The sequence below is a fragment of the Oncorhynchus gorbuscha genome, linkage group LG23, assembly GCF_021184085.1.
Source record: "Oncorhynchus gorbuscha isolate QuinsamMale2020 ecotype Even-year linkage group LG23, OgorEven_v1.0, whole genome shotgun sequence".
NCBI lineage: Eukaryota > Metazoa > Chordata > Actinopteri > Salmoniformes > Salmonidae > Oncorhynchus > Oncorhynchus gorbuscha.
The window spans coordinates 57241993-57265268 of record NC_060195.1 but is presented as its reverse complement, the minus strand read 5'-3'; the positions used below and the strand labels follow the sequence as shown (position 1 = coordinate 57265268).

The 23276-nt window shown below is 45.3% G+C and overlaps 1 protein-coding gene across 1 annotated transcript in view; it reads right to left on the bottom strand.

Annotated features, from left to right (window-relative positions):
• Positions 1 to 23276, bottom strand: part of LOC124010358 (nck-associated protein 5-like) — a 115751-nt gene that overhangs the window by 76984 nt on the left and 15491 nt on the right. Inside the window, 1 exon segment of the mRNA XM_046322721.1 lies at positions 8348 to 8481. Within this exon segment, the coding sequence (XP_046178677.1) occupies positions 8348 to 8481 (134 nt within the window).

The following is a 23276-nucleotide window of genomic DNA, read 5'->3' as shown; positions in this document are numbered from 1 at the left end:
GGAACTCGTCATTTGATAGCATGGAGGTGTTGAATTTCCAGCTCTTTGACCTCGGGATGTTTTTGCAGAGGTCAAAGCGGAGGTGGACAAAGGCGTGATCTGAAAGTGCTATGGGTCCGATTGTACAAGTGGCTGAATTTATGAAACTCTTTGGGATATAAATGTAATCTATACGGGAGTAGGCGTTATGGACATTAGAGTAGTATGTATAGTCCATAGATGAGCTATTAGTCTCTCTCCAGATATCTATCAGTCCCATCTCTTTAGTAAGAGAGTTCAACATCTTTGCAGATCTAGGATTTGTGGTGGGGACTTGAGATGATTTGTTGAGGGTTGGGTTAAGGGTACAATTCAAATCTCCAGCCACCCCGCCAAAGGAGACACAATGCTCATTGAACAGGGTTATAATTTTTGACATGAAGGCAGGAGTATCTGTGTTAGGGGCGTATATGTTTAATATAGTAATTGGTTGACCATATAGTGACCCAAAATAAATCTCCCCTCCGGATCGGATATGTTTTTGTCAATTATGAATGGAACATTTTTATGAATAAGTATGGCTGTGCCTTTACTGTTTGATTTGAAAGATGAGAAATACACCTGTCCCACCCAAGCTCTGCGGAGTTTGGCATGTTCAGCATCACAGAGGTGTGTCTCTTGTAATAGCGCGATGTCTGCTTTTTCCTTTTTTAGAGCACATAGTATCTTTTTTCGTTTTATTGCATGCCCTAGACCATGGCAGTTCCATGGCAGTTCCATGTCAATAGATTTAAGGTACTAGTCATCGTCATCGCGCAGTAATCGAACTTTAGTGCAAGTCATCGCTGGGTAAAAGTGGATAGTAGTTACAGCTGCATTCACATAAAAGAAAATAAATGGTGTACATAAAATAATAATTTCTGAACACGCCAGCCGAGTTCCCAAACAACTCGACACATCCCGTTGGATCTATTACCCCCCCGCCTACATATACCTCCCCCAAGGGACATAGGGAACCCCAAGTAATAATATCAACAAAAAGACAGGGAAATAAAAGTAGGCTGAAGCATTAGTAGGCCTAGGTTAGGCTATACAGCCCATCCCTCTCAGTTAAAGGAAAATAAATATAAATTGGACGGCTATAATGACATTTAGGGGGTGGGTCTCTGGATATCGGCTATATGTCGTCTTACCTCCTTTAGTAATGGCATTAATCGCATTTAGTCATTGGTCTGTTTCTCATTGGCCAGGATTGTCTTTCAAAAAACGCTTTGCCTCTTCGGGAGTTATGAAGTGTCGCAAGGCTCCTTGGTGAAGAATCCTGAGCTCGTTTGGGTATTTGAATCCCCTGAAGATGCCTCGGTCAATGGAGTATTTCTTCACTTCGTCAAATTCTCGGGGCTTTCGGCGTATTCCAGCGGACAGGTCCTGGTGTAAAGCGAGTTTGGCGTTTCCCACTGTGATGGTGTTGTTTTTCGCCGCCTGTAGGACTCGTTCCTTGTCGGTGAATCTCAGGAAACCTATGGTGATTGGTCTGGCGCTGGTGGGGGCCTGTCTGGCTGCTGGTGGGGGGGGGCCTCAGTGCTCGGTGAGCTCTCTCGAGTTCTATGGGCCTGTCGCTGGACATGTGGAGCCACTCGGGAAGTCTGTCTTGCAGGTAGCGGATCAGTGGCATGTTTCCCTCTTCTTTTTCGCCCAGATTGAATAGAACACAATTATTCCTTCGCCCCCTGTTTTCCAGGTCCTCTGTTTTCTCTTCCAGATGCTCGATTTTCTTTTTAGCATATGCTATTGTTTCCATGGCATCTGTCAATAAGTTTTCTATGGATAGGATCTGCCCCTCTGCATTGTCCAGGCGCCCCGCGTTTATGGTTATCTTGTTGTTGATGTCAGGCAAAGCGTTTTCCAGGATTGTCACCTTGCCCCCTATCACACTGAGCTGAGAGTTAATGGCATCTAATTTAGTGTTTAGTTCTGTACGTTGGGATCTCAACTCAGAAAGGATGTCTTCGACAGAGTGCGAGGTTGGCATTCGTTGTGCCTCGGGGGGGAGCGGGTTCTCTTGCTCCTGGCTAATGGCGCTAGTTTTACTGAAGCTAGCTTCTTCTTGGAGGCTTTTTCCGTCGCTAATACTCGAGTCCGGGTAAAAATGTCACCTGTAGTGTCGCCTTTTGTAGCCGCCATGACTTTTTCTTACTAAAGCTAAATGAGTTTGAACTTGGAGTGGAGGTAAGATTAGGAATTTGAAACTACTTGTGCGGAGCTCTTAGTTCATGCGGCCATCTCGTTCAAGGGTCACGTGATCCCCCCGTTTTGGTCACTTTTGAATGCTGGCGGTGCTTTCACTCTAGTGGTAGCATGATACGGTGTCTACAACCCACACAAGTGGGTCAGGTAGTGCAGCTCATCCAGGATGGCACATCAATGCGAGCTGTGGCAAGAAGGTTTGCTGTGTCTGTCAGCGTAGTGTCCAGAGCATGGAGGCGCTACCAGGAGACAGGCCAGTACATCAGGAGATGTGGAGGAGGCCGTAGGAGGGCAACAACCCAGCAGCAGGACCGCTACCTCTGCCTTTGTGCAAGGAGGAGCAGGAGGAGCATTGCCACAGCCCTGCAAAATGACCTCCAGCAGGCCACAAATGTGCATGTGTCTGCTCAGACGGTCAGAAACAGACTCCATGAGGGTGGTATGAGGGCCCGACGTCCACAGGTGGGGGACGTTTGGCATTTGCCAGAGAACACCAAGATTGGCAGATCCGCCACTGGCACCCTGTGCTATTCACAGATGAAAGCAGGTTCACACTGAGCACATGTGACAGACGTGACAGAGTCTGGAGACACCGTGGAGAACGTTCTGCTGCCTGCAACATCCTCCAGCATGACTGGTTTGGCGGTGGGTCAGTCATGGTGTGGGGTGGCATTTCTTTGGGGGGCCGCACAGCCTCCATGTGCTCGCCAGAGATAGCCTGACTGCCATTAGGTACCGAGATGAGATCCTCAGACCCCTTGTGAGACTGGATGCTGGTGCGGTTGGCCCTGGGTTCCTCCTATGCAAGACAATGCTATATCTCATGTGGCTGGAGTGTGTCAGCAGTTCCTGCAAGAGGAAGGCATTGATGCTATGGACTGGCCCGCCCGTTCCCCAGACCTGAATCCAATTGAGCACATCTGGGACATCATGTCTCGCTCTATCCACCAATGCCACGTTGCACCACAGACTGTCCAGGAGTTGGCGAATGCTTCAGTCCAGGTCTGGGAGGAGATCCCTCAGAAGAGCATCCGCCACCTCATCAGGAGCATGCCCAGGCGTTGTAGGGAGGTCATACAGGCACATGGAGGCCACACACACTACTGAGCCTCATTTTGACTTGTTTTAAGGACATTACATCAAAGTTGGATCAGCCTGTAGTGTGGTTTTCCACTTTCATTTTGAGTGTCACTCCAAATCCAGACCTCCATGGGTTGATACATTTGATTTCCATTGATCATTTCTGTGTGATTTTGTTGTCAGCACATTCAACTATGTAAATAAAAAAAGTATTTAATAAGAATATTTCATTCATTCAGATCTAGGATGTGTTATTTTAGTGTTCCCTTTATTTTTTGAGCAGTGTATTATTGATAACAGAATAAATAGCAGAATAATAACTGCAGATGAAATAATGCTGTAATTGAAAATTGTACACCCAACGCCCCTTTAAGAGCTAGCATTGAATCACCAAAATATGTTGCTGCCTTCCTACACTATTCAAACCCCATAATCGAATAACAGTTTACAAGGCTCTCAGCCTTTATACAACATATTGCAAAAAATAAAATCTCAGAACATCGTGTCAGTACAAAACTCCAAACAAATGTTGTAATGTCTGTGCATCGCTAATCAATATCCAAAAACAGCACATTTTCTTTCTGCGAACCTACATGTCATCATCTTCTCTCTTTGTGAGGGGATATGACAGAGGAAACGGTGTTGCAGTACTCTAGTGTGTGGTGCCGGAATAATGAGAAGCGAACCTGGGGAGCTTTGTGTTCACACTGCGCTAAAAAAGGGAACCGGCCAGTGGAATTCAAGAGAACAAAACTCAGACCACCCCTCGAGATGGTCTCAGTTCGGGTTTGCTTCAGGGGCACTTTTGAGGGGTCTGATTTCCTTTGGAGTGTTCACACTGCACAAAAAGAAATCTGCAAAAATTGTCTCAAAGAGGCCAATTGTGAAAACACCCTAAGAGATTAGATGTCAACCTCCATAATTCCTGGATATTATCTATGAGTACACATTCATGGGATGAGGTTATCCTCTTCTGATGAGAAATGAATGGTAGGCTATGTCTGCATCCCAAATTGCACCATATTCCCTATATTGTTCACTACTTTCAAAGCAGGGACCATAGGGCTCTCGTCAAAAGTAGTGCATTATGTAGGGAATAGGGTGCCATTTGGGACGTATAATGTGTTGCCTAGCTGTATGCAGGGCACGTAGGTCCTGCATTCCAAATGGCACCATATTCCCTAGATAGTTCACTACTTTCAAGCAGGAACCATAAGGCTCTAGTCAAAATGAGTGCATTATCTAGGGAATAGGGTGCCATTTGGGACGTAGGATATGTGTTGCCTAGATGTATGCAGGACACATAGGTTCTATCCTTGACAACCAAAGAAACAGGTACAATGGAAGGTTATTTCACTGGAGAATCAGATTTTAGTGGGATTGCAAGTAATAATTCAGAAAACAATATAGTAATGAAATGTCCTTTTTGGATGGCACAAAATGCTCAATCATCCTGAACTAAGCACCACACACAGTGTGTGTGTGTGTGTGTGTGTGTGTGTGTGTGTGTGTGTGTGTGTGTGTGTGTGTGTGTGTGTGTGTGTGTGTGTGTGTGTGTGTGTGTGTGTGTGTGTGTGTGTGTGTGTGTGTGTGTGTGTGTGTGTGTGTGTGTGTGTGTGTGTGTGTGTGTGTGTGTGTGTGTGTGTGTGTGTGTGTGTGTCAGTGACTTACGAGTGCAGAGCTGGCATTATCAAGTGGGTCAAAGGTTCAGGCTGAAGACAGTGTGAGCAGTCTGCTGACTGACTGGTTTACTGGCTGGTAAGCTCATAATTAAAGTGACCACACAGATGTCCCATCTGCCACTATGACCACCGCCACACATTACTGGCTCTCATGTAAACATGATAATCCAATGAGAGGCCGGGTACACATGCAAAACACACACACACAAACACACACACACGTACGCAATAAACACACGAGCACACACACACACGTACGCAATAAACACACACACACACGCGTACGCAATAAACACACAAGCACACACACACACCGACGCAGCCAGACACTCCAACATACAAAAACAAACATTATGTATTCAACAAGACACTGAGTCTCTCTTAACCTATTTATCTCCTCTATGTCCTGTCACTGCAGGGAAACCTCCTTTAATAGGCACTGAAAGGTACAGAAACAAGAGCAATACAACGACAAAGAAACACATTTCTAGCAATGCCTGTTGAAATTACTGCCATCCACCACCACTGACAATGAGCAATACAGGGAGAATTATACCAGTTGAGCAATGCCAAGCACTTCATCTCCTATAGTGTTCAGTGTGGTGGGAAAGTGTCTTTTCGCTGAGCATTATAAGGACATAATGGAGTCCCCGTCTACATTGTTCTTCCACAGTCAAGGGGCCGAGGAGGCATGCAGTCATCCACAGGAGTCACAGCCAATAAGAACAATCCGTCTGGAGAGAGGCAACCGCCTGGCGACGGAAGCATCTGTCACAAAGGGACTGGAGCAGGACCCAATCACAGATAAGCCTAATATATTTCCCCCCTACACACATACATGCACACCCAGTCTAGCCTGCCTCGCTTATTCGGGCTCTGGGACATCGGGCGTCGTTATGCTAACGCTATCAGCTGATTCATTGGTCCACGCCAGCGATAGCCCAGAATATAAACAGATCTGAGATCAGCCTAGACTCTGGATGATGTGACAGAACACATAATAACAAGGCTATGGCTGGTTGAGTCAGACACTGATCGGGGATCAGACTGATGGCAGCCATAACTGAGGCAGTCAGGGAAGGGCGATATGAATAGGGACAAAGACTGGCGACAGGCACTTATGTAAACAAAATACGATGTCTCCGACGCTCACTGACTTTTATTAGATCTCTGTGTTGAATGATCCTCAGGCATTATTCCATAGGGGGGGGGGGGGGCAGCTAGCTACTATACAGACACACAATAGCAAGTCCGAGCTGACTGTGTTGTCTGTGCTGACTGCAAAATCGAATCCATACTGGACACCCACGTGGATAAAGTAATTCCGCGACAGAATGAATATGTTGATGGATACGCATATAGATAGTGGTGACATGATGCCACGGCCAAGACTGAACATGATACGGAGTTGTGGGGCATGGGTATGTTGAGCTTGTGGGCTGGAATGACAATGTCCCATGATGATTGTTTAACACCTTCTAGTCCATTATGTTTGACACCATATAGAATGATTGGGTTCTAAGTTAATGAACGTTTAATTGATGTGCATTGCAGTGTGTTAGCCATCAAGGCTGCTGTGAATGCGGTTGAGTGAAGCGGGTGAGTTGCCACAATTGCCACTACACTGTAACACATCTGACATTCCTTGGAGGCATGGGTTCGAATCCCACCTCTGACATCATTGTTGTTGATTTTGGGGGATGCTAGAACTCCAGACGCCTTGACCAAGGGCAGCGACAGGAACCACTAGCCCACAAACACCCTTTGGAGAACAGTTTGCGGTCTTAAGAACTTCAGATTTCTTACAATACTCATTTATTTTCATTTATTTATTTTTTTACCTCTATTTAACTAGGCAAGTCAGTTAAGAACAAATTCTTATTTTCAATGACAGCCTAGGAACGGTGGGTTAATTAACTGCCTTGTTCAAGGGCAGAATGACAGATTTTTAACTTGTCAGCTCGGGGATTCGATTTTGCAACCTTTCGGTTACTAGTCCAACGCTCTAACCACTAGGCTACCTGCAAAACTTAGAGAAGAAACACTAATACCATAGCTGGACTTGTACCATAGCTGGACTAACCCCATAGTTAAACACTACATGACAACAATGACCCACCACGTTTAGAGGTCATTCTGCGCAACTAACTCCAGACAACTAACTTCAGTTACAAAGTCAGACTATTTTAATATGACAGATTTTCCTCACCCAATTTAAAATGGGAAGATAAGCGCTCATTCTAAAAATCCACGGGTTATTCTCGTAAGGCAGTGCATTGAATGACTATCTCCTAATTATGACATCAGTTCCGAGCTGAGTGGTGCTGAGTAGTGAATTCTTTCACATACTGTCACACCTCAATGAGTCTGTTGCAAGAAGGAAATGACCATGTAGTAAAAAAGGGGAAATGGAGTCTCGAAGCAGTAGTCATTCTTCACGGTCAGAGAACTGACAAAGACTTCATTCTTACTTCATTTTAAATGCTGGAGAGATAAAAAAAAAAAATGTGTCTTTCAATACAGTCAAGGTTGACTGATGAAGTAATACACCAAGAGATAGGTCTATATTCTCCAATGAAGTGGAGAAAGGTACGAGGAGAGTTGGACTGCAATAAAAATTTCTCGGCACAAAAGATTTAAAACAGAGATGGCTAATGAACCAAAGACAGTGTAATTTTGGGGGGTGTAAATTTAAATTGGCTCCTAGTTTGAAACCTGTGGCAAAGTCTGTTGCATTAAAGTCTCTGGCATTACGTCAATGGGTACAGTAGTGAAATCTGATGGTAGTATGCACAGAATGTATCTAGGCCTACAGTATAAAGGTTGTGTCTGACCTGTGTCATGCTACTGTGGTATGAGGCGGTGTGCGTGTGCGTGTGCGTGTGCGTGTGCGTGTGCGTGTGTGTGTGTGTGTGTGTGTGTGTGTGTGTGTGTGTGTGTGTGTGTGTGTGTGTGTGTGTGTGTGTGTGCGTGCGTGCGTGCGTGCGTGCGTGCGTGCGTGCGTGCGTGCGTGCGTGCGTGCGTGTGTGTGTGTGTGTGTGTGTGGACCAGAAGTCCCCACAAGAATAGTAAACTGAAAAATCCCCACCAGGTCAAATGCTATTTCTAGGGGGTTTAGGGTTAATGTTAGAATAGTGTTGGGGTTAGAATTAGGTTTTGGGTTAGGGTTTGGTTTAGGGTTATGGTTAGGTTTTTGGGTTAAGGTTAAGGTTAAGGTAAGTGTACAGGTTAGGGTTAAGGTTAGGTTTAGGGGTTAGGGAAAATTGGATTTTGAATGGGACTGATTTGCATGGCCCCACAAGGTTAGCTGCGTAAGACTGTTTGTGTGCGCGCATGCGTGCATAGGGGCTGCGTGTTACCTGGAGAAGTGTTGCTGTAGTGAAACCATCTGTGCTCGGCCCAGCTCCGACTCGTCCGTCACCTCCCGAAGCCGCTTCTCACTGTCCAATCGCAGGCGTCGTTCTTCCTCTAGCACATGAATCAGCTTTTGTCGCTGTGGGGGAAAGGACAGAGTCAGGTTAGCTGCTGGTATTAATATGTGTTGTTACCAGCCAACAAAGGTAGAGAGATAGAAAAGCCACCAGCAACATAGACTAAAGTCTGAGTATGAGTATCTACATGTCACAAATATAGTTATCATAATATCCATTTCATAATATCTATGTCATAACATTTATGCCACAACATCTATTTCAGCAGTGCATTTGTCATTTTACAGTTCAGGAGAACCATACCATGTAACTAGAGCTCTAACTAGAGCTCCTAAAGCCATCCCAGTTGCCATGGCACAAAATGGATACCCAGTGTAATGCAGCACCCTTAACTGTAATAAAACAAAGATGTTGATTCAAATGTACAATTGTAAGGCAACCAGCAATCATGTTGCAGCTGTGGTAATAAGTTACATCTTGAACCCTGATGTCCTAACGCTGATACACAATCGATGTCTCAGTTGTATCAAGGCTTAAAAATCCTTCTTTAACCTGTCTCCTCTCCTTCACCTACACCTACTGAAGTGGATTTAACAAGTGACATTAATAAGGGATCACAGCTTTCAACTGGATTCTCCTGGGCAGTCTATGTCACGGAAAGAGCAGGTGTCCTTAATGTTTTGTACACTCGCTGAAACCCTGCTGCCAGAATCACAGTGGAAAACAACTGCACTAACGCTGGATTTGTCTTTCCTAAACATGGTTTTGAAAGACTCCACTGCAGGCTCACTGCTGAAAGATGATCAACTTTCGCTATAGAGTCTCGGAAAGTAGAACATCCATTTCCTTTTCTATGATCCTAATTGGAACATGTCCTGAAGCCTCAGAAGTTGCTCCTCCAGAGAGAAAAAACAGTCCTCGGTTCAGATTCTACACGTCAGATTCTACACTTCAAAGGCCATGCGGCCTGGCCTGCCGTCCTGTCTTGCCATCTCAAGGAAGAGGTTTCAAGTCAAAGATAACGTTGGGGTTCTGTGGTAAAGTTGTGTGGGGCCAAACACCGCCTGCTTTACATCTAAACGTCCACAAGCTGGTTGAGTTTGGGGTTTCCACTTGAAGACACTGTACAACTGAAAACATGACGTGGAGATAATTAGTGCACCAACTTCCCTATAATCTGTCTCCACGTGGCCAAATGAGTTACAGGAAGTGACAGATGTAACTATTGATCACTGCATGCTGGGTAAGCCTCTTAGCTGTACAGTAGGTTTAACCACTCAACCATCTCCCTCTGTCGAGGGTGTAATACGCTTCTTGCCAAAAAATAAGGTTGTTATCTTTTGGCGAAGGAGAGGCCTTGACACTGTGTTGAAAAGAATGACGGTACAAAGTGAAAGGAACACTGCCACCACCTCGCTCTCCAACTAATGTGCATGAATCGAGGAGCAAACTGAAGTGAAGAGGAAATTGGACATATCCTCCTCATGTCCGCCAAGAGTTGCTGAATTTCCTCTTCACTTGAACATACAGTACAATATTAGGGGCTGTGATCATAGCAAAAGAAAATCGTGCCTGGAATATTGCAGATACTCTCACTATGCGGAAGTCTCACTATACGGACGTCTCACTATGCGGACGTCTCACTGTGCGGACGTCTCACTGTGCGGACGTCTCACTGTGCGGACGTCTCACTGTACGGACGTATCACTGTGCGGACGTCTCACTGTACGGACGTATCACTGTACGGACGTATCACTGTACAGACGTATCACTATACGGACGTCTCACTGTGCGGACGTCTTACTGTGCGGACGTCTCACTGTGCGGACGTCTCACTGTGCGGACGTCTCACTGTGCGGAGGTCTCACTGTGCGGACGTCTCACTGTGCGGAGGTCTCACTGTGCGGACGTCTCACTGTGCGGACGTCTCACTGTGCGGACGTCTCACTATAGGGACGTCTCACTGTGCGGACGTCTCACTGTGCGGACGTCTCACTGTACGGACGTCTCACTGTACGGACGTCTCACTGTACGGACGTCTCACTGTACGGACGTCTCACTATACGGACGTCTCACTATACGGACGTCTCACTATGCGGACGTCTCACTGAACGGACGTCTCACTGTGCGGACGTCTGACTGTGCGGACGTCTGACTGTGCGGACGTCTGACTGTGCGGACATCTCACTGTGCAGACGTCTCACTGTACGGACTTCTCACTATGCGGACGTCTCACTATACGGACGTCTCACTGTACGGACGTCTCACTGTGCAGACGTCTCACTGTACGGACGTCTCACTGTACGGACGTCTCACTATACGGACGTCTCACTATACGGACGTCTCACTGTACGGACGTCTCAATGTGCAGACGTCTCACTGTGCAGACGTCTCACTGTGCGGACATCTCACTGTACGGACTTCTCACTGTGCGGACGTCTCACTGTGTGGACGTCTCACTGTGCGGACGTCTCACTGTACGGACGTCTCACTGTGCAGACGTCTCACTGTACGGACTTCTCACTATGCGGACGTCTCACTGTACGGACTTCTCACTGTGCGGACGTCTCACTATACGGACGTCTCACTATACCGACGTCTCACTGTGCGGACTTCTCACTGTACGGACGTCTCACTATGTGGACGTCTCACTATGCGGACGTCTCACTATGCGGACGTCTCACTATACGGACGTCTCACTATGCGGACGTCTCACTATACGGACGTCTCACTGTGCGGATGTCTCACTATACGGACGTCTCACTGTGCGGACGTCTCACTGTACGGAAGTCTCACTATACGGACGTCTCACTATACGGAAGTCTCACTATACGGACGTCTCACTGTGCGGACATCTCACTATACGGACGTCTCACTATGCGGACGTCTCACTGAGCGGACGTCTCACTGTGCAGACATCTCACTGTACGGACTTCTCACTGTGCGGACGTCTCACTGTGCGGACGTCTCACTGTGCGGACGTCTCACTGTACGGACGTCTCACTGTGCAGACGTCTCACTGTACGGACTTCTCACTATGCGGACGTCTCACTGTATGGACTTCTCACTGTGCGGACGTCTCACTATACCGACGTCTCACTGTGCGGACTTCTCACTGTACGGACGTCTCACTATGCGGACGTCTAACTGTGCGGACGTCTCACTGTGCGGACGTCTCACTGTGCAGACGTTTCACTGTGCGGACGTCTCACTGTGCAGACGTTTCACTGTGCGGACGTTTCACTGTACGGACGTCTCACTATGCGGACGTCTCACTGTGCGGACGTCTCACTGTGCGGACCTCTCACTGAACGGACGTCTCACTATGTGGACGTCTCACTATACGGACATCTCACTATACGGACATCTCACTGTGCGGACTTCTCACTGTACGGACATCTCACTGTGCGGATGTCTCACTATACGGACGTCTCACTGTGCGGACGTCTCACTGTACGGAAGTCTCACTATACGGACGTCTCACTATACGGACGTCTCACTATACGGACGTCTCACTATACGGACGTCTCACTGTGCGGACATCTCACTATACGGACGTCTCACTATGCGGACGTCTCACTGAGCGGACGTCTCACTGTGCGGACATCTCACTGTACGGACTTCTCACTGTGCGGATGTCTCACTGTGCGGACGTCTCACTGTGCGGACGTCTCACTGTACGGACGTCTCACTGTACGGACGTCTCACTGTGCGGACGTCTCACTGTGCGGACGTCTCACTGTACGGACTTCTCACTATGCGGACGTCTCACTGTACGGACTTCTCACTGTGCGGACGTCTCACTATACCGACGTCTCACTATACCGACGTCTCACTGTGTGGACTTCTCACTGTACGGACGTCTCACTATGCGGACGTCTCACTATATGGACGTCTCACTATACGGACGTCTCACTATACGGACGTCTCACTATGCGGACGTCTCACTATGCGGACGTCTCACTATACGGAAGTTTCACTGTGCGGACGTCTCACTGTGCGGACTTCTCACTGTACGGACTTCTCACTGTACGGACGTCTCACTATGAGGAAGTCTCACTATACGGAAGTCTCACTATACGGAAATCTCACTATGCGGAAGTCTCACTATGCGGACGTCTCACTGAGCGGACGTCTCACTGTGCGGACGTCTCACTGTGCGGACGTCTCACTATGTGGAAGTCTCACTATACGGAAGTCTCACTATACGGAAGTCTCACTGTGCAGACCTCTCACTATACAGACGTCTCACTATGCGGACGTCTCACTGTGCGGACGTCTCACTGTGCGGACGTCTCACTGTGCGGACGTCTCACTATGCGGACGTCTCACTATACGGAAGTCTCACTATACTGACGTCTCACTATGCGGACGTCTCACTGTACGGACGTCTCACTGTACGGACGCCTCACTATGCGGACGTCTCACTATGCGGACGCCTCACTATACGGACGTCTCACTATGCGGACGTCTCACTATGCGGACGTCTCACTATGCGGACGTCTCACTATGCGGACGTCTCACTATGCGGACGCCTCACTATGCGGACGTCTCACTATGCGGACGTCTCACTATGCGGACGTCTCACTATGCGGACGTCTCACTATGCGGACGTCTCACTATGCGGACGTCTCACTATGCGGACGTCTCACTATGCGGACGTCTCACTATGCGGACGTATCACTATGCGGACGTCTCACTATGCGGACGTCTCACTATACAGACATCTTATAAAAGCATGCCTCCCATCTCCTGACGTCCTTCTGTTCTTTGTACTGTTGTCCTGAACAAGGTCCGTTAGTGACTGCATCTGAACAGAAAGACTAAAAGGTGCTTAATAATAAATACATTGGTAGGCCATTAAATTGAAAGTGCTGAGTCACTGTAATTGAGTGAATAACCTTGTCCAATATCAACTAGTTCAACACTCCATGAGGAATAGAGCCTTCGAGCAAACAAAGTATGGCCTTTCCTTCACCTCTGTTAAAAAAAATATACAGGTATAAAATATTTACCTTTCGTGGCTATCACACATAAAACATGACATAATTTGAAAAAGTAATAATGAACAAACCTCTTTAATCGTCATCATTGTGTTATTTCTGAAATATGCAACACTACCAAGATCTTCTTCATTAGGTTGTCCGTTGCATGGTTACCAAGATGGACAATTTCACAAGACAAGTACTGCAGGGCCATCTAGTGGCTATTGAACAACACATTAGCTCAAGCAGCATACAGGAGAGGAACCAAGTAGCTTACCGTAGCACAAACCAGGGCCCTTACCGCATGAATGACACATTTCAAACCTCCATATATACTATGTAGGCCTTAATATAACAACTCTTTATTACTCTCAAATCAAACTACCTATATAACTGTATATCAAATCAACCCCTATACCCTACCCCTAGACGCTACTAATGGTTAGTGTGAATATCAAATAAACCCCTATACCCTACCCCTAGACACTACTAATGGTTAGTGTGAATACCAAATCAACCCCTATACCCTACCCCTAGACACTACTAATGGTTAGTGTGAATACCAAATAAACCCCTATACCCTACAGCTAGACACTACTAATAGTTAGTGTGAATACCAAATCAACCCCTATACCCTACAGCTAGACACTACTAATCGTTAGTGTGAATACCAAATAAACCCCTATACCCTCCACATAGTCACTATTACCCTACTCCTTGACACTACATTTGAAACTCTACTTCTTCAAAGAGTATCTTAAATAATCCCACAGCACCCCTCCTCGTACCACTTCCTTCCCCAAGGGTGCCTAAAGACTCGCACTTCACTCCCCCCCCCCCACTAGCACTGACTTTGCTAATAGCTGCTTTATTGAGTAAAAATGTACTTACTATGACTGAGATATATGGTTGTCTTAAGATACATGTAAGTTGCTCTGGATAAGAGTGTCCTCTAAACGACTACAATGAACAAAATGTCATCTCTAAAAGAGAAAGACAAAGTAACACTGAATGGAAAAAGTGTCCCACGCTACTGCAACACCACAACCAGGGCCATTTCCAGACAACAAAAAATATATAATAAATGAAATACAAAACAATGACAAAACCGTTTTTTCCCAAAGGGGGGGAAACCTCTTGGCTCCTTCAGTTGTGAGCCCAGTGTGTTCGAGTTGAAGCCGTCCAATAAATAACCATGTTTCACTCTAACTCTGTGACTTGGCCCAAATTCTCCCCAACAACGGTTTTAATTCGCTGAAGCAGTTGAGCAGACCACATTAAACCCTATTCACAACTGAAACCACCCCCAGTTCTTCAACAAGACCGTCAACCCAGGGCTACTATGTGGCGCACCAGGGAGCCTCTCCATCACACATAATGGCTGCCGTAAATAACACGCTGCTACAGGAACATAAACCCACAGTCGCAGGGCTGGTGCCAAGTTAGAGCTGGACCTAGCTGCAACCAGGACCAAACCCAAAATGAGTTCCAATGCCACGACTAGTTAGACCCGGAGTTGAACAACTGAACATGAGTTGAAGTAATCGTTTTTGAAAGTTTTGTGACCTTTTTGGAAACTAGACCTTTTCTCTTTCAAAAGGGATGCGTTTTCTATCATAAAATGAGCCAACTCTAACATAAACAGTTTTAAACACAGGCACAGTTCAAAAAACAAACAAAAATCTCAAATCAGAAAATGAAAGGTAAATTGTACTGGATTACTTTACATCAAAAATGTTTCAACCAATTGTTCAAACACCCACACTAATTGCCTAAAGATGTTTACTGTATGTGAATATCACCTCCATATACAAAGGTCAAATTTGCCTCAAACACAACTGCAAATGACCCTGTTCAGTGATTTGTCCTGCGTTCCTACAATTGTCCATTGGCCGTGCCTTTTGTTAACCACATCTACTTAAAATCACCCCAGGCACAACAACCATGCGATTTAAAAATATATAATGTCTCAACTCCAAATGGCACCCAATTCCCTACATACTACTCGATAATCTCCCTAAGGGCCGTGGTCAAAAGTAGTGCACTACATAGGGAATAGGGTGCCATTTGGAACGGGTGCCCATACGTCTTCATACTAAGCCTTGCCAAGAGCTTCAATAACAACACACGTGTAACAGCATACCTTACATTAAAAGCAGTCTTCTGCTTTTGCTCAGTGTATAATTTCTGCCATTTAACAAGGCCCAGAACCGTTAAACCCAACTTTAACATATCTTTACGTTGCCAGAAAATCCGAGTGAGACGTTACAGTATTTCACAGCTGAAGTATTTGCTGTCCACAGACTTTATATGTGTTTGGCAATTGGCCTTGCCCAGTGATAGCAAGCCTGATAATGGAAAGCATACTCTTAACGAGCTAAAAACCAACCACTGACATTTAGCTGCAGCTAGACTAGACTACATTCGGTCTTTTCAAACGGAGGATCAACTCGATGTGAGAAAAACTGATCAGGCAATCAGTAGAAAAGCTGGCATAAGCATTCTTTCTAAAGCGACATTCACCCTGACGTCTCGAGTGACTAGAAAAGGAGATACCTCTGATTATGATTAGCTTGCACGGTAGTAGACTGTCTTCACTGATGTTCTCCCCTCTCTGTCCTGTAGATGGCCTTCTCTTCCTAAGAGAACTGTCAAAGCCCATATTCACAAAGTGTCTCAAGAGTAAGGAGTGCTGGTCTAGGATCAAGTCCTACTTGTCCATATAATCTTAGCGATTGTGATCTAAAAGGAAAAACTGATCCTAGAACATTTATAATACTGTTCTACTAAAACTCAGTCATATAATCTGCCAGATGAGATGCTTCATGATTCTGCTGACACATCAAGGTTTAGCGAGTGGCTCTGCCTAGGGATTGTAGCTGGGTATTCAGGATTAGCATTGAACTCAATGGGATTATCATGCTATTACCTGGGAAGGTCACGGTGGGGAAATAAGCAAGGCTAGTGATTTCATCCAAATATGACTACAGCATTGTTCAGTGAAAAGTGAAACATTGGACTGCCTAGTCAGTTGCACAACTGAATGCGATTCAACCGAAATGTGTCTTCTGCATTTAACCCAACCCCTGTGAAACAAGGCATGGGATTTGGAGCTGGGGAAATATATACATATCATTAGGGAAATATATACATATTGTATAAACATAGAATCATAACTTCAAAGCATGTCTCTGTCATATTATACAGCATATGCAACTGGGCTTGATTGCTCCATGTTAAAGTAACCCAGTTGCACTAGACACAGTGCTAGCATGGCTGTGTAATTCTACAGCATTGTGTTGTCATTTATTCATAAGGGACAGACAGACAGGGTTCTCAGTAGTGAATTACTAGACCTTCCGTAACCCCCTGTTACCCCTCCATGATCCGGAGGAGATTTTAAATTAATTAGAGACGACTGAGTCTCTCAAGGCCACATTGTGCACCAGCTGCAGTCTGTGCAATGCCACATTGTGCACAAGATGCAGTCTGTGCAATGTTATTAGTGAATGAATGTGTGTGTGTGTGTGTGTGTGTGTGTGTGTGTGTGTGTGTGTGTGTGTGTGTGTGTGTGTGTGTGTGTGTGTGTGTGTGTGTGTGTGTGTGTGTGTGTGTGTGTGTGTGTGTGTGTGTGTGTGTGTGTGTGTGTGTGTGTGTGTGTGTGTGTGTGTGTGTGTGTGTGTGTGTGTGTGTGTGTGTGTGTGTGTGTGTCCCTCTCTCACTCAATAATCTCTTCATTACACAGTGCACCTCAGTTTGAGGCTGGGAGGCTCTCGCTGAATCAAAAGGTCTGGAGGATATCTCCTTGGCCCAGTACTGCAACACAAACATCAGGGACACAAAACACCGTGCAGTTTCCTCCTCCTTCATCAATAATACATGCAGTTTACTGTCTGCCTGCCTGTCTGCCTGCCAGGCTGGCAGTATATTGACCAGCCTGGATTCTGCTAGAAGAAGTGTAACAAGGGGATTTGTCTGACTGGCAAACTGTAGGCTAAACCATGTGTGTTCACCACAATGCAGAATACAGGTACTTACCTTCTATTATGACAACAACAACAACATGGTTTAAAAAGTAGCATGTCGTGTAGCATTTTTGCCTGAAGTGCCTTTACTCTCTTAGCCCAATTGCATTGAAATAATACAGATTCTAAATAATAATTTAATTTCTGGCAGGTTCTTAGTAGTAGCTCTGCCCTTGGAACATTGAGCAGGTAACAATTACCATAATATCCAGAATTTAAATTGCAGTATAAAATATGATTATATTCTTGAACATGGCCATTTGCGAAAAGAATACTTATCTTTGAAATACAGAGGATGGCGTAAACCAAACCTCATGCTATTCCCTAGAAATCACTGCCCTACAGATCCCTGGGGAGTCCATAAATTCAATTATCATGCAGGGCCAACCATTACATTAGAGCCTGGCAATTGCTCTCATGCAGGCAGCAACTGCAGATGTACAGCATACACACACCCCGGGATATGGTAAACTGTATGAGTGGCCCATTTATCATTGCCAAGGGACCCACACCCTGTCCATCCGCACACAAAAAGAGAAAGAGATGGAAATAAAAAGAGAGAGGGAGAAAGACAGACACAAAGAGAGACAGGCACACACACACAAACACACACAAACGTAAAACAAAACACACACGCACGTACACACACATACAAACACAGACTCAGAAATAAAAGAAATGTCCCTTTTTCAGGACCCTGTCTTGCAAAGATATTTCATAAAAATCCAATTAACTTCACAGATCTTCACTGTAAAGGGCTTAAACACTGTTTCCCATGCTTGTTCAATGAACCATAAACAATTCATGAATATGAACCTGTCGAACGGTCATTAAGACACTAACAGCTTACAGACAGTAGGCAATGAAGGTCACAGTTATAAAAACTTAGGACCCTAAAGAGGCCATTCTACTGACTCTGAAAAACAACAAAATAAAGATGCTCAGGCTCCCTCCCTCTCGCTGGACCAGACATGACTGGCAAAAAGTGCTCGACACTGACGAGCCACGGTTTTTTCTCACCATGGGTGATGGTTGGATTCACGTTTATCGGCGAAGGAATGAACTTTACACCGAGACCTGTACTCTGGAGCGGGATCAATTTGGAGGTGGAGGGTCCATCATGGTCTGGGGCGGTGTGTCACAGCATCATCGGACTGAGCTTGTTGTCATTGCAGGCAATCTCAATGCTGTGTGTTACAGGAAAGACATCCTCCTCCCTCATGTGGTACCCTTCCTGCTGGCTCATCCTGACATGACCCTGCAGCATGACAATGCCACCAGCCATACTTCTCGCTCTGTGCGTGATTTCCTGCAAAACAGGAATGTCAGTGTTCTGCCATGGCCAGCGAAGAGCCCGGATCTCAATCCCGTTGAGCACGTCTGGGCCTGTTGGATCGGGGAATGGGGCTAGGGCCATTCCCCCCAGAAATGTCCGGGAACTTGCAGGTGCCTTGGTGGAAGAGTGGGGTAACATCTCATAGCAAGAACTGGCAAATCTGGTGCAGTCCATGAGCAAGAGATGCACTGCAGTACTTAATTCAGCTGGTGGCCACACCAGATACTGACTGTTACTTTTGATTTTGACCCCCCCCTTTGTTCAGGGACACATTATTCCATTTCTGTTAGTCACGTGTCTATGGAACTTGTTCACTTTATGTCTCAGTTGTTGAATCTTATGTTCATACAAATATTTACAAGTTTGCTGAAAATAAACGCAGTTGACAGTGCGAGGACGCTTATTTTTTTGCTGAGTTTACACACAGAAACGTAAGCACGCACACACACCACCCAACAGCACATGTGCACCGTCCAGAGACTGCTGGCTCTGTAGGCCTGGCTGTGACTGCTCGTCAACCATCTCAATGTGTGAAACCACTGTGGGAGAGAGGGATCCCAGTGAAGGTCCCCATTGTGGTTTCACACATTGAGATGGGTGACGAGGGGTGACAGCCATCACTGGGATCCCTCTCTCCCGGCACATGGCCGATAAGCCCCAATCTGTAGAGACAGCACCTGAGTCCCCAGCGGTCCCCTCGGTCCCCAGTCCCTCACCAGTGTCAAAGGTCCTCCAAACAGCTGTCAAAGGTATCTCCGTGCTATTTCTAGGACTTCAGCTCACTAGGCTATCCCGTTCTTTCTTTTTTCTAGCTTCTAGCTAGAATGCATAGGCATTTTGGTTTATTATCCATTTGGCCTACTGCTCTTCATGTTTGTCCTGATCTCTTTTAAAAGACTCAGATCTGTAACGGCACCTTGCATTTTCCCCATGAATTACCACTGGTGCATTTGGAACCTTTGGAGTAAACGAGACTGTTGAAATGCCTAGAATGTTGACGTTGATGAGAAAATGTTTCAGTCCATTTCGCGAGAGTTCCAGTGAAGCGTGAGCGAATCGCATGCGGTAATCAAGGAAGGAGAAAATAAAATGGTTTGTGTGTGTAGAGCTGCACGTGCGTGGATGCATGTGTCAAAGGGAGCTGTACGCATCTACACTTTATGATGGGTCTATTAAGCTGTGATACCATGGTGCTACCGGCGTGTTTCACACAAAGTGCAGCGTTTATTTTCCCCACTTTGTTTAGACGGACGTTTCCAGTGGCCATAATCTCAGCCAGCGTTTTAAACTGGCCCTTTAATGTACAGCCAGCACGACCAAAGCAGCAGCAGCACCTAGCGACCTCGGATCTCGATCTCTCTCTCAATTGAATTGACTTTATTGACATGGCAAGTTCATTATTACTTACATTGTCAAGGTATACATATCGAAAAATAAAAAATAAAATATATATTTATATATAAATAAATGGTGGGACCAACAGCAATAATAATAGTAGTAGTGGACATGGGATGACCATTAATAACAACTACAACAACAATATTAATGAGAAGAACAATACATCAAAGCAATGGTAGTAGACCAGTGTCAACATGACTGAGAAGACACGTGACCTGGTAGTAGACCAGTGTCAACATGACTGAGAAGACACGTGACCTGGTAGTAGACCAGTGTCAACATGACTGAGAAGACACGTGACCTGGTAGTAGACCAGTGTCAACATGACTGAGAAGACACGTGACCTGGTAGTAGACCAGTGTCAACATGACTGAGAAGACACGTGACCTGGTAGTAGACCAGTGTCAACATGACTGAGAAAACACGTGACCTGGTAGTAGACCAGTGTCAACATGACTGAGAAGACACGTGACCTGGTAGTAGACCAGTGTCAACATGACTGAGAAGACACGTGACCTGGTAGTAGACCAGTGTCAACATGACTGAGAAGACACGTGACATGGTAGTAGACCAGTGTCAACATGACTGAGAAGACACGTGACCTGGTAGTAGACCAGTGTCAACATGACTGAGAAGACACGTGACCTGGTATGAAAGACAAAACAAAACCAAATGGGAAATATTATCGACATTACTTTGCACTTTTCACTGGCTGTCCCTCAGGTTGTGCCAGGAGGACACATATTTGGCTGCCAAAACTGCACATTTTGGCTTTTCACCCAATAAATATTAGATGTTGTCTTCATCTTTTATAGTTTCAAATTCTTTGTATTGAATTATAATTTTGGGAAAGAAATATTATCTTAGGTCTGAGTATTTGTCACAGTGTAATAGGAAATGCAGCTCTGTCTCTACCTCTCCCCTGGAGCAGAGTGAGCACAGCCTGTCCTCTCTGGGCAGCCACGTTTGACTGTGCTCACTGAGTCTGTACCTAGTCAATGTTTTCCTCAGTTTTCTATCAGTCATAGTGGTCAGATAGTCTGCCACCATGTACTGTCTGTTTAGAGCCAAAATAGCATTGAAGTTTACCTTGATTTTTTGTGGTGTCTTTCCAATAGGTGATATATTTTTATTTTTGTTTTGTGATGATTTGGTTGGGCCAGATTTTATGAGTGCTGTCCTGAGGCTCTATGGGGTTGGTTTGAGTTGGTGAACTGAGCCTCAGTACCAGCTGGCTGATGGGACTTCTCTTTTTCATCTCTTGACATTGTAGAGCTGTGTGATGGAATGTTTTGGGGTCACTTGTTTTTAGATGGTTGTAAAATTTGATGGCTCTTTTTTCTATTCGAATGAGGAGGGGGTATTGGCCCAATTCTGTTCTACATGCGTTATTTTGAGTTTTTCTTTGCACTTGCAATACAGTCTTGCAAAACTCTGCATGCAGTATTTCGATTGGATGTTTGCCCCATTTGGTAAATTCATTATTAGAGATTGGACCCCATACTTCACTGCCATATAGAGCAATTGGTTCTATAACTGATGTAAAAAAATTGAGGCAGGTTTCTAATTGGAATTTCGATTTTGATGTTCCTTTTAATGGCGTAGAATGCTCTTCTTGCTTCGTCTCTCAGCTCATTCACAGCCATGTGAAAGCGACCTGTGTTGCTGATATTTAGTCCTAGATATGTGTCGTTTTTGGTGAGTTCTAATAGAACTGTGTCCAAATAGAATTTATATTTGTCATGCTTATTTTCAGACCTTTTTTGGAATATCATTATGTTGTTTTTTTTTTTTTTTAGGTTAACGGTCAGAGCCCAGGTCTGATGAAGATGATCTAGGTGCTGTAGGTGCTGCTGTAACCCCTGTAACCTCTCTTTAGTTGGAGACAGCAGCACCAGGTCATCTGCGTACAGCAGACACTTGATTTCAGTGTTGTGTAGGGTGATACCAGGTGCTGCCGATTCTTCGAATGTTTTTGCCAATTCATTAATGTAGATGTTAAATAGTGTTGGACTTGTTGGGCAGCCCTGTTTCACTCCCCGTCCCTGAGGGAAGAAGTCTGTTTGCTTGTTGCCAATTTTAACTGCACATTTGACTGTACATTGATTTAATAAAATCATACGTTTTCCCTCCAATACCACTTTCTATTAGTTTATAAAAAAGACCTTCGTGCCAAATTGAATCAAATGCTTTCTTGAAATCTACAGAACACGAGTAGATTTTGCATTTGTTTTGGTTTATTTGTTCATCAATTAGAGTGTTGAGGGTGTAAATGCGGTCTGTTGTACGATAAGTTTTTTGAAATCCAATCTGGCTTCTGCTCAGGACGTTGTGTTTGTCAAGGAAATGATGCCTTTTTGGGTTGGAGTGCATAGTTTTTCCAATAAGATTCTGAATTCCAGGGGAAACCCACAGCAGCGACTGGTACTGAATGAGAGGGTTTGACTGGAGAAAGACAGGCCACGCTTGTTGGAGTGACTGGGCCTGTGTTCTGCCTTCTCTGAGCCTAAACATGACCAGTTACCAGAGCTCATCATCAAATACCTTGTGGGGGATCCAGTGTTTTTCTTCCTGACTGAGTTTGAACGGAAGGTGGCTGGGTGGGGCTGGCTGATTAAACACCCTGCAGGGCTTAAGATAATGTTTAAGCAGTACACAGCACGTTCAAGGCCTGGCAGGTATGGCTATACCAACATCTCCTTATGACCAATAAACCAATGAATATAGGTCATGTCTATCATATAGGGACTCTGACAAAGTTGTCATTGCTCTTCAGTATCTTAACCTCAACATTTATTTTATTTTATTTCACCTTTATTTTACCAGGTAGGCCAGTTGAGAACAAGTTGTCATTTACAACTGCGACCTGGCCAAGATAAAGCTAAGCAGTGCGACAAAAACAACAACACAGAGTTACATATGAGATAAACAAACGTACAGTCAATAACAATTTACACTGGAGTGACAGATGTGCAGATGAGGATGTGCAAGTAGAAATACTGGTGTGCAAGTAGAGCAGAAGAAAAAAACATTCTGAGACGCTTGATACACACTTATTGCTTTTTACACACCGCTGTAGTTTAAGTTCCGACAACAAAGATAGACTCTTAGAC